Source organism: Leptosomus discolor, chromosome 9 (genome assembly GCF_034619465.1).
Source record: "Leptosomus discolor isolate bLepDis1 chromosome 9, bLepDis1.hap2, whole genome shotgun sequence".
NCBI lineage: Eukaryota > Metazoa > Chordata > Aves > Leptosomiformes > Leptosomidae > Leptosomus > Leptosomus discolor.
Genome location: NC_141399.1, coordinates 12,049,782 through 12,062,115, shown reverse-complemented (window position 1 = coordinate 12,062,115; position 12,334 = coordinate 12,049,782). Strand labels below are relative to the sequence as shown.

The 12,334-nt window shown below is 48.0% G+C and overlaps 1 protein-coding gene across 1 annotated transcript; it reads right to left on the bottom strand.

Moving 5' to 3' along the window:
- Positions 1-254: 254 nt before the first annotated feature.
- On the bottom strand, positions 255-7,541 carry KLF15 (KLF transcription factor 15). The gene is made up of 2 exons (XM_009952312.1): positions 6,499-7,541; positions 255-423 (listed from the first exon to the last, which is right to left on the bottom strand). The coding sequence occupies exons 1-2, from the start codon at positions 7,539-7,541 to the stop codon at positions 255-257; spliced, it is 1,212 nt and encodes a 403-aa protein (XP_009950614.1).
- Positions 7,542-12,334: the final 4,793 nt, after the last annotated feature.

The following is a 12,334-nucleotide window of genomic DNA, read 5'->3' as shown; positions in this document are numbered from 1 at the left end:
ATAACATCCTTAAAAAAAAAAAAAAGAAAGAAAGAAAACACAACAAAAGGAAGAAGCATCCCCCTCCCTTGACCCAAAAAGACTTCATTCTCAAATCATCTTTAAAAGACATGGGACACTCAGACATGGTGGTATCAAGTAACAGCATTGACTGTTCTGTGGAGACAAATAAATTATCACTAAAAATATAGTGAGCAAAGTGCTGTCATCAGCTGTTGTAGGATTGCTGGGCGGGAAGGGGAAAGCAGGACCAATCAGTTCACGGAGCGGACGGAGCGGTTGCTTCGTGGGAACCGATGCACCTTGACATGTTTGGACAAGTGGTCACTTCGAGCGAACTTCTTCTCGCAGACAGGACACTGATAGGGTTTCACCCCCGAGTGGGAGCGCCTGTGCCGGGACAGCTCATCTGACCTGGAGAACCTGCAAGAGAAGAGAAGCCTTTTCAGATAAATGGGGTTTTACATTGCTAAGTCTCTCACAGTGGGGGAAAAAAAAAAGTCCCCTTAGGCCACTGGGAGAATCCACTTGTGGCAAAGCCCAAACACACAAACTGAAAGGGATGCACAGCAAGGTCGGTCTGGTCCCAACTGGCAGTCAGCAGCAATGATGGAAACACACAATTATCAACCCCATCCCATGTCAACTCTGGACTCAGAACAACTCATGAAAGCAATGTTTGTACAAACCTTGCCCCAAACCCACTAACATGGGTACAGCTCAACTAAAACTGCACTACTCTTGATCCCTCTGCCAGTCCCCTTCCAAGCCTGTCCTGCAACCTCTCTCCTGCAAATCCAAGCATGGACTATTCTCAAGCAGAGATAACAACCAACATCCCGCAGGTGAGGTTTGCCCCAAGCTCCCACTAACCCAAGCACAACAGACATTTGGTAATTGCACCTAGTTTGAGATGGACCTCCGATAACAGCCAAACACAGCTACACAGAAGCTCCATGGCTTATCAGATCCAGCCAAAAAACTGGCTTTTGTACATGCTCTTGCAGGCCAAATAAAGGGTCATCAACATCTCAGCACCAGAGATGCTCAACATCGTCACAGCTGAAATCCAGCTGAGCCCCAATGGCCATTAGCAGTTACTTCACGGGTAAATTGAAACCAAGATTGAGCCTCTAATTACCAAAATTGTCTCCCAGAGTAATATTATTTTAGATATTTCCCACCTTCCATCTCCACAGAAAAATCCCCAAACAGCCACTGTGAATCCCACAGGCTTTTCTGAACTCAAATCAACTAATCCTTCAGTCTTAACAGTAGGACCAGCTCTTTTTCCAGCTTGGACCTGACTGGGTGCCACAGGGTTAATTAATAATGTCACACTAAAACAGCCCTGTCCAGATGGGTACAAAAATTTGCTGCCTGACAAAGGGCAATTAAGTGTTTTGTTGCCAGAGCAGTAACAAAGAGCGGCACAGAAAGAGCGCTTGCAAGAAATGGTATCAGCTATTTATTTACAATAAATAAATGAAGTCATGGGCACTAGCTGAATAAATGGGTGAAAGAACATGTAGAAAAATGTGCCCTTCTGGAGCAAAATATCACATCACCAACAGAGTGAATACGCTGTTTTTATGAAAGGGGGGAAACAGGATCACTGGGCTCCTATGAATAAGTCCTTCATGCAAGAAAAATAAGTTTCCACATAAAGTTTTTAATTAGCTCTGATCTCCCACCACCCGCTGAGGAACACAGTGCAGGCACTGGGAAAGCTGGGAATGGTTTCCTCAGTTTCCGCAGCTCTTCAGTCTGGTGATGCTACCCAGAGAGAATCCTCAGCCAGCACAAAGCAGATGCAGGTACTGGCAATGGGTAAGATATGGTGTGGACACAACTCTCTCGGGGGCATTTCCAGAGGAGGTTCCTTCACCCATTCTCTTGCTTTTCTGCCTTGTCCTTGCTTTGGTATCCCCATGGTGAGTCAAATTCACCATTAAGAGCAACAGGCAGATGCCCTAACAGAGCCATCAATCTGTTCTTCGCCTAGGACATGTCTTCTTCGTAAAGGCTACAACACGGGTTTCTCTTTGCCCCTAGTACTGCATATTTGCTTTCTCTAGCAACCCTACTCCTTCCAGCCACAGCTTCCTAAAACCACAGTACGGACCCGGGAGCAGCAGAGCCAGGATTTCTTTCAGGTCCTTAGCAGTGAGCTAGTCCCAGTGCCACATCCCTGGAGGGAGGCTCTTCTAGAGCTACGGATGCGTGGAACTTAAGCATCTTTCTGGCGAGGGCAGGATGTTGCCTGTACAGATTGCCTCAGCAGGACTCACTCCTGGACAAGGAATGGACCTGTGGCCAGTAGTGGCAACCATGTCCAGGGAAAACAGGGAGCAGAGAAGGAAAAGCACCTTTGCAAAGAGATGTCTTCTTATATACAGGCTTATCACTCAGAGAAGGAATAAAACCAGATGTGGCCGAGTTGCCTTGTCCCATGTCATCATCTGCAACAGAAGTGCAGTAGCATACAGCTAATCCTGCACAAGAGCTCCGCAAGTGCATTTAGATGGAGATTGCACAGATGGTGGGGGAGAAAGAGGCGCACATCAGGAATGAGCAGCTCCGCTCATACCCTGGGAGCTTGGATGAGTTCATCTGATAAAAATACACTCTGCCTCATAACGATGTCCTTAGCTGAAGAGGCAGGAATGTTGCAATACTGTTCCCCAGCAGTCACGGAAAGATCAACTTACAGAGCCCACAGATATAAACCCTGAGTTGTCGGTGTGTTTACAAAAAAACAACACAAAGGTTAGGACAAGGAAGCCAGGAGGATCTGGTGGCCTGCTCTGCAGTGAAATGATATTTGTAGCACATTCTGGCACTAAGATCACCCCAAGAAAACTGCAAATAAACCCCAGTGGAATGACAGATTCAAGAAAAACAAGGTACCCCCAGTCCCACAAGCAACTAGAAGAGCCTCCTTCATCTTTCTATCTGATGGGACCCCAGAGGATCTGTAAGTACATATTCCCTGGAGACAAATCCTAGAGCTCCCTGATGTGTAGGATGTGTCCTGTGTCTCCCAGCCAAACAAAGGCATCACTATGTGGCTCACAGGGCAAGAAAGGTCAATAGCTTCAGCCTCATAGTCCATGGTCCCTACCATGGCCACCAGCCGTTGAGACTGACCCAGGCTGTACATCTCCTCCACAGTGGAGAGGAGGCTCTGGATTCATCCTGCCTATCCCCAAAACACCGCTATGGTAAATCAGCGCTCCTCCTGCGCACCTGCACACCCCTTTGCACAGCACCAGCAAAAAAAAAGGCCACTGCAAGACACCTGCCCTGACCTGTCCCACGCGTGGTCCTCCCCACGCTCACCCGGTCCCATACACGCTCCCAGCCATGTGCATTACAAGCCTTTAAACCCTCCCTACCAAACCCAGCAGAGCTTGTGTTGCACACTGTCACCTGCAGAGCCGCCTGCGGGGTAGCATCTCCAGCCCAACGATGCAGCAGGGCATGTAAACGCCATTGCCTAATCCCCCAGGCCTTACAACAGCTGCAGCCTTGCATGCTGCTGTGCCAGCGGAGGGAAAGAAAGAGCTTCTCCTGCTCCATGGCGAAACACAGCTGCTGGGGAGAGGCCCGTGCTGCAGCTCAGCTTTTTTTGGTCAGGGCTGTCTCAGAAGCAGCGCTAACCAGAAGCTGCCATGTGCCAAAGGTATAAGCTGGCATGACACGGATCAGCGCGCTGACCAGTACAGCGGGGTATCGACCGCAACGGGTCACCGGCCACTTACGAACGCCTCTCTGCAGCCTGCCGAAAACAGCTCTTGCCCTGTGCCAAGGAAGGACACAAGCAAGCAGGGTTCAGCCTCCTTCAGGGAGGTGCCTGGGACCCTCCAGCTGTCCTAGGTGTTAGCAAAAGGGTCTGCTGTGTGCACATCCCTACCTTGGTGCATTTAAAGCATGCAACTTCACCATAGCAAAGGCTGCCCAGAGAGCTAGGAAAGCTTTAACCCCCACAGCTCAGCCATTCTGTGCTAGGCAACACTTCGGTTTGTTTTTGAAATTACTGTCTTCAGTGAGGTCAGATCTTAAGTGTCTTTGGTGAAAAAATAAATACGCAAGCACAAGAATGCAAGGAAAGGAGGGGGAAGCAGAGCCCAGCAGTGTTTTAGTGCTTAAATTCATTTGAGATGATATAAAATTGGGAGCAAACAGTCCAGATGCATTTGACTTAAGTCATGCAAGATCACAGCTCTCGCTGTACTTCTGGATAAGGTAAACATGCTTTATTGATGAAAGGGGACTGAGTAATTCAGTGCTCAGTTGGGTCTGGCCTTTGATGCAGAAGCAGCACATAGGGGATGCACAGGAATCTCAGGCTGGTGCTAAGGATTGCTGTTAGCGCAGGAAGCAGCTCCCCAAGTACCACCTTTCCTGTTGGATATAAACCTCCCCCCTCAGAGCAGAGCCCTTCCAAAGTTTGGGGGTGTTGAGGATTGGGGTTCCAGCCCGGGCTGTGAAATGCAACAAGATAAACAGCAACAGGGAGTTTAAGAAGCCCTTCCAGCAGCTGTTTGGGGGCAAGACGCACGTTCCTTGTAGCTAAGGTGATTAATTTCTCATCCTTGCTGGGCTCCTCATCTTTAAAAAGTTGTGGCTGGCTGAGAGTAAAAGTCCAGGGTGCTCCCAGTTATGCGACCTGCACTTCTCTTGGCCCACCTTACACCTTCATCCTGCTTTCGATCCACACCAACACTGGGAAAAGGCAGGCACCCTGGCGTAAATTCCATCTCCACCCTTTACCACTTAATATTTTTCCTGAATGTTCCCCTTGGTTTTGCAGCTTGGGAAACACCAGCTTTGTAATAAGACAGAGCTGGAGAAGGTCACCCACAGGCAACACTTCAGGCTCCTGATCTGGAGCCACAAAAGTCACTGGGATTGTTGGTATAAATCTCAGCATGGGTCAGACAAACCCTCAGGTGCCACATGCATTTATCACAAAAATGAGAGTTTTGCTCACATCCCAGCGCAAGGAAAGCCAACAAGACACCCATAGGCACGTTCACAGGCAAGAGGCACATCTGCTGCCTGTGCACACGTACTCTGGCAACCCAATAAAAAGGAGCAAGCACCTCTACTGCAGGTCAGGAGCAAACCAGCCTGTGGCTTATGGGACCAATCAGCTAAATAATATGGCTTTAATTTCAGTGTATCCTGAGCAGCAAGCCACTGAGCCCAGCTCATGAGAAGTGCCACCAGCACAAAAGGAAAGAAAACCATCACCAGTCTGTAGAGCCACCATAAACTCAAACAGGATAGAAAAATCACCAAAGAAATTAATTGCATTGATCTCCTCAGTCCTTCCGAGAGGCAAACGTCAAACTGGCCCCATTCTGACCTTTTCCCTCAAACCAATCCAGCCATCTCTAACTACTGCGTGTCTCACTTGCATTTTTACACAACCCTCTCCTGTTACTTTTTACCTCGTCTGTTCCTCATGATCACAGCCCATTTCCTCATTACACATTGCTCGCTGAAGCTCTGCAGGATATTTTTTTAAAGAAGTCTGGTTTAATTTAATACAAGGGAGTTAAGATTTTGGTTTCTCCCATCATAATTTGTGATGCTGTATATTAACACTTGCCAGCACACAGGCTAGTAATACAGCTAATTGGAAAGAAGGAGGAAGGCTCCCATCAAAGTTTCCTTAAAATAAAAAGTTGATTTTTTTTAACAAAGTTTTAATTTTTCAACTAGTATTAAAAATAGAAATTAATAATAGAAGTCATTCAAGAGATACCCCCTGCAAAAGGTTTTGCTCAATCAAACCTGCAATCTTTCATTCAAGCAATGCTTAACTCCACCTCAGCCTTCTGGTTATGTTGTTACATCTGACAGCTTTTTGCAACTTTGAGTGGCACCCACGCATTTTCCTGAATCAATGCAGAGAATAAAACCCAGAGCATGCCAGATTGTCACTGCCAGCACTTCCAGAAGGAGCGGGACAGAGTGCATTTTCTATGAAACTGCACAGAATACTGCTCTTAACCACACTTGCTTATCAGAGCCCTTCAGTGGTCACATTTAGCCCCACGCAGTTGGGGCCACACACAGTGATTCTGCCCTAAAGCATCCAGTTCACTTACAGCCCTCAGCTGGTACCAGCCATGCATCTGCTGCAGCTGGTGTGTTGCAACCACACTGATGTGAACGCAAGGTATTGCCTGTGGTAACAAGCTTAATCTGACCCTCTTGGAATGAAATACAAATTATGATGGACCACTTATTTTTTGAAGACACTTAAACAGCTGGTGCCAGCAGGTGATGCTCTGCTAATTAATTTATCAAAGGTCTTGGATTACCTAACAGGAAGAAAAAGTTCTTAATTCTCAAACCAACTGAACAAGTTTTGGGAACAGAGACAGTTTATAAAACAGAGTGCAAACCTACTTGCTTGGCAAGTTCGGTCAAGTGAGCAAAAAGGGGAAGGGGGATTGGACAGTGCTGCACCCCGATACTAACCTCCATCCGCAACCCGGCCACGTGCATGCAAAAGGCTTTTCTCCTGTATGCCTCCTCAGGTGGGCTTTCAAATGGCTGCTTTTCGTGTACATCTTGGTACAACCAGGAAAAGAACATTTGTGCATTTTAATGAGTTCTGCTGCAGGGTTCTTTTGAAATTTCTGACCCATGATGATTCCTGTCTGACCCTGGATCATGCCTCCTGGCCCAATTGGCTTGGCGGCAATGGGGACGGGAGCGATGCGGACAAATTTAGAGGACAAGTTCAAATTGGACGACTGAACTATCTGAGGCACAAGGGCAAATGTCTGTCCTTGGATGTTGACTAGGAGCTGTGCAATTTTAATGTTCTCTTGTGATGGTCCTTGGGAACTGGGGCTCGTGTTGGACTCCTGTTTGATCTGTACAGGCTGAATTTGGAGCATAACCGGTATTCCATTCTCCAGGGACGTTCCTCCATTTGAAGCTTGGACACCTTCTGTTGCGCTGCTCAACTGTTCATTTTTGCTCTCTTTTAAACCAGCACTGGGTAACATATGGTCTTTTTGCTGTAGCGAAGCAACAGAAACTTGGCTGCAAGCTCTCAAGTCCTTGGTCTCGCTTTTAGGTCTTTCTTTGAGCTCCAACTCCATATTCTCCTCCAGAAACTCCTCAATTTCCTCAAGTGTGGGCTGAAATGGTCCTGAGTCTTCCATATCCACAGCAAATTCAGGCAACCTAAAGTACTCCTCTTTCACGATTGGCTGAAGTCTCCTTTTGTCCCACCATGTCCCAGCAGTGCTCCCCAACGATGCCTGGGACAATAAGTAGTCTAAGATACTGTCCTGACTTTCCGCACTGGACGTGCTTCCATAGCTGGAGCTGAGAACCTGGGAGTCAGGGCTGGAACAAGAACAAAAGCTGGACGAGTCGCTGTCATCTTCTGACAGGGGAGAGGGCAGCATTTGGTAGGACCTCACCCCTGCTGTCATGTCCCCAAAGTATCCAAGAGAAGATCTTGTAGATTGAAAGGATTCATCAGTAGGCAGCAAGTGATCCACCATTCCTGGGCGATCCCTTACAGATATCCCAACAGCATATACCAGGCAGCGAAAGTTCAGGTGAGAGCCTGAATGTAGGAAAACAAAACAGCAACAGTCAGAAGTTGGTTTAATCATTTACCTCCATGAACTAAAGCTCGTAAAGCCCCCTAGCTCACAGGAAAGTCCAAAGCATCCAGTCTCACTGAGTACACATGCTGCTACATGCTTTGATACGTCCGTACCACCCCCTAAGGACTGTCAGGGACGAAGCATTTTGCAGGATTGCACCACGTATTTGCAAAAGAATTCTTTCAGAAAATTTCCCAACTCTGTGTGCTCTAGATTTACAGCTCCCTTCCAGAATATTACTGCCAAGAGAAAATAATTTATGGGCTTTCACCTAACAGTGAAACCTAGAGCCAAAGAAGGGAATGGGGAGAAAAAAATAAAGTGTTGAAATTTTTACCACCCAAAAAAAAAAACAAATAAAAAAAGTTTATTGCTGGTGGCCATAAAATGCAAATCCTTTCCTTGTAGCTTTCCACCAACCTTATTTTTAACTTCGTCAGTTCCACAAATATAGGCTAATCAGCATAATGCAAGGATCAATCTGTGAGGAGCCAAAAATATTTACTGTGCTTCAGCATTTACTAGGCGGATTTTCCCCTCCAGATGTAATGAATCAGTGTGCCAGCGTCATCATCACCTGCGCTGCCCTTAATAAGGCTGGCACTGCACTGAGCTAATTACCAGGTCCTGGCAAGCCAGCTGGTGGCTGGTTTCACCTCATCACTCCACACTCCTCTCCCTCTGGGTATGGAGGTTGAGGTGATCTGAACCTCGTGCCAGTTGCTAAACTCGGAGGGCTTGTACGAACCCCTGGCATCTCAGTCTGCCGTGACCCACAGCAGGCAGCCGCGCTCCCAGTTTCCCCCCCCTGTGTTGAGGGGGCGAGCGGGCAGCATCCCACAAGCCCCTGCTCACATGAGCCATAATCCCGCTGCAACCCCACAGAGGCACAAGGACAAAATCCATCCTTCCTAGCGTGGCAGGCTGCAATGCTCGTCAACAGCAGCAACTGTCCTGCGCTTTCCCAGTTAAGCCAAGCAAACTTCCTAGAAAGGTTTCTGGGGAGGGGAGGGCGGGAGGGGCAGCTGCATATTTGTTTTCTTTTCCACCACCCCACACCTGCCCCTCCCCCCCCCCCCCCCCCCCCCCCGAGGAAAAAACCCAAATTGCTTACGGATGGAGACTATGCCTCTTAGAGAGCAAACGCAGATGAACACTGGCCCTCAGTCACTCGCTCAAGGTGACTGATTGAAAACAGAGCTGTATATGTGCATAATAAAACAACTCTTTCTGTGGAAGGTATGTGGAGTGCAGAGATAGAAGTCATTTGATCAGCCTATGAGGTTTTGTGCGTGTGTGAATTAGGAGGCATGTGACCCAACGCGAAGGAAATGCCAGTCAATCTTGTTACACGCTGTCATTTTCCACAGGCTCTGCCGCTGCACTTTGGACGCTTTGCCATGAATAGTCAATAGCTCCCAGTTTTGTGCAGGGAAGGGGATGGTTGTTAGTGCTATTGCAGAGCGTCCTTGCTGCCTGATCTCCAGAGTTTGCCCTGTCTTTGCCTTCTCCAGAGAAAAATCAAAAGACGTCTATGTGCTCAGCGCTGCAGCAAACACAGAGCGAGGTATTTTACACAACACCCTTAAAGAGCTCCATCCCATTGGCAGCATCTAGTAATATTTCACAAGAACCGGGGAAAAAAAAAAAAACAAAACATATTTCTTAAAGATACAGCTTCCTCCTTCATATACACATGGAGGAAGTAGGGGTAGGTTGAAAGAAAGACTTAAAAGTGAGATTGCACATTTTCCTGGTATGCATGGCCTGTCAGTCAGCTATGCCTCTGCACCGATAATGAAATACCCACATGTGCTGAACACGAGGAAGTTCAAACAGAGGTTAGTGGCTCTGTTTTGTGACCTTAGCCTATAATCATTTCTTATAGTAAAAGTGAAGAGTCAGAAGAGCTGAACTATTTCTAACACATAGGACTTTTTTTTTTTTTTTTCCAAAGAAAACAAACCTCTGCGTTGACAGAAAGTTCCTCCAGCAGAAGTCCCAGAGCTGAGCTATTCCCAGGCTTGAAACAGAAAACACAATCTGCTTCCGAGAAGTTTGTATCGGCTTCCAGTAAGAATTCACCCAGGCAGCTCGTTTCTATCTTGCACCAAAAACTGGTGACTGCCTTGTGAAATGCGGGGCAGAAAGGAGGACTTGCCCTAGATGGCTTCTGATCCTCCCTCCTATGTCTGTATTGTTCCAGCTTGAACTTCCGAAGAATGGTGCCGCAAGTGAAATCTGGACTGCAACATGGGTTTTTTCTAAGAAAAGCTGGCGTGCTTCGCATGTGGGAAAAGAGCGTGCATCAACAGCAGTTGGTAAAGTTCTTTTTTTTTTTTAAAAAAAAAAAAAAAAGTTCAAGTTTTCTTTAAATGCCTGAGAGAACTAGGAAGCCACATATCAAAACATCCTTATGTTTCACGGGGAATAGAACTAAACCCTATCTTAAATAAGGGCTTAAAGGAGGGGGGGAAAAACCCCAACAAGCCCCTAGCAACTGCTATGAGCAACATACCTCAGCAGAAAACTGCCAGCATGCTTACTTCGCCAACTCTTTTGACAAGGAGCAATGTCACTTGGTGTAACCAGAGTCATTCGAAGATGAGAGGGGACTGTCAGAAGCAAATCGATCCAAGCACATTACGGCCAGATCTGCTTTCTGTTCACTCTCAAAACTTGTGGAACAGCCAAGAAGATTTTGGGGAATGCCTGGAATGCAGGATTGGGCCCGGGCTATATTTTATCGTAAAGGCCAGACTAACAACTAAAAGGCTTTCATCCCTACTTTGCCTGAAGACACAGCCAAAACCAGAAGATTAAAAAACAAAAACAAAAAAAAAAAGCCAGGGCTGCTCAAGCTATGAAAACTAACAATGCTGTTTACATAAAGCACTTCCATCTCCAGGAGACCTGAAAACACGTTAGAAACGTAAGCACCTATAAGAGGGACCTCAGTGCCTGAGCCACTGAAAACCAGCTACTTCTGGAGCAAACTACAGCAGCTGTTCAACAGCACACAGCAGCACGACGGTCTCCAATTTTTAAGAGTTCCCCGGGTTGTTATCATGTCCTTTCTGCCAGAAACATGTTGTTCTGTTTAAAACCTGTCCAGCTAACCGCCAGCTAAAAAAAAAATGTAAAAAGGGACCAAAAAAAAACCCCAAAAAAGTGAAAGCATATTCTGACTCAGAGCAACTTTAAAATAATAAGTTCTGGGAACCTGCTGAAACACAGGGACTGTATTTCCCAGCCTGTCATTTCTGGACAGTCAGTCCAGCACAACTGATCACGCCGCGGTATATGGGCTTGGATACACTGACAGTCTTTCCATACGTATACAGCTACAGCTTTTTCTAGTTTAGGACTAATCTCTGTAGGGTTTTCTCTCGTTCCCTAGAAGACTTTAAATCTGTTCAGGATGACTCCTGCTCCACAGACAGAGCCATAAACCAGGCAGTGAACCAGGCCCAGCGCTTTTAAGAAATTAAACCAGAAATAGATGGGTGTGTGTAAATAAATAAATAAACAAAAGAAGCCAGGAGGAAACCCATTTGCTGTCACCCCTTCTGCACGGTGGCTGCGCTGCTCCCTGGACGTGGTGGGGAAGAGGGGGGCTGTTTAGTGTCTCCCCATTTGTGTTTTTTCCCCAAATCCACCACCTCTGGGAAGCTGCAGAAACGTTCCTAAAGCTTCATTTTCTGGAAACTACCCCCCACCCCCCTCCCCAAAACTTCGGTTTCCACAAGAGGAGGCACTCCATCTGCAGCGGGCGCTGGCAACGGGCCCCCCCACGGAGCGCCCCCCCCTCCCCGGGCTGACCTCCCTGCCGCGAACGGTGCCTCGAAATAACGCGGCATCAGCCGCCCGGGCAGTGAAAGCGGGGCAGGGGGGGACACAACCCCCACCCCAGCACAAGCACAGCCAGGTTTCCACGGCTGCAAAGCATTTGCTTGTTTGGTTTTTGGCGGTTTTTCTTTTTTTTCCTGGTTTGTTTGGGGTGGTTTTAATTATTATTTATTTTAATTGTTTTCCTGCTCTCTCCATACCTTTTCAGGAGACTTTGGGGGCACCAGATCCCCGCCCCCCCCGCGTGGTCCCCTGGTTTCGACGACCGGCAGTAACAGCCCCCCCCCCCCCCTTGTCACGGCACAGCTCCAGCCTGAAACCAGCCCCCCACCCCCGGCCGCAGCCCGGCACCCCCCTGCTGCACCGCCGGGGGCGGGGGGGGATTTAACCTTCCAGCACCCCCCGAGCGGTCAGCAGCGGCACAACCACCCCCACCACCCCCCCCCCGGCTACTAGTGCTGCGGCAACGGGGTGCAGGGGCACCGCTAGCGGGACGCGCACCCGCGCAAAACTCCGCGCCCCTCGCACGCCCTTACCTGAACTCCTCTGCAAGACGGGGAGCGGGGAGAAAATGCCAAGAACGATCGGAAGGATGCAAAAAAAGTCAACAATAAAAAAAACCAACCACCCCACCACCAAAAACAAAACACAAAAATAAGAATAAAAATCAAAAATAATTGTAGAAGTCAAAAAGAAAAAACCCTAAACAAACAAACAAGCAACGCGAACCCCACGACAGACGGCAGAAGACCCCACGATCACCAGAACAAGCCCCGGCGGTGCGCAAGGGAGCGCGGAGCGGCGGGAGGCGGGCGCAGCTCCCCCGGGAGGCGGGT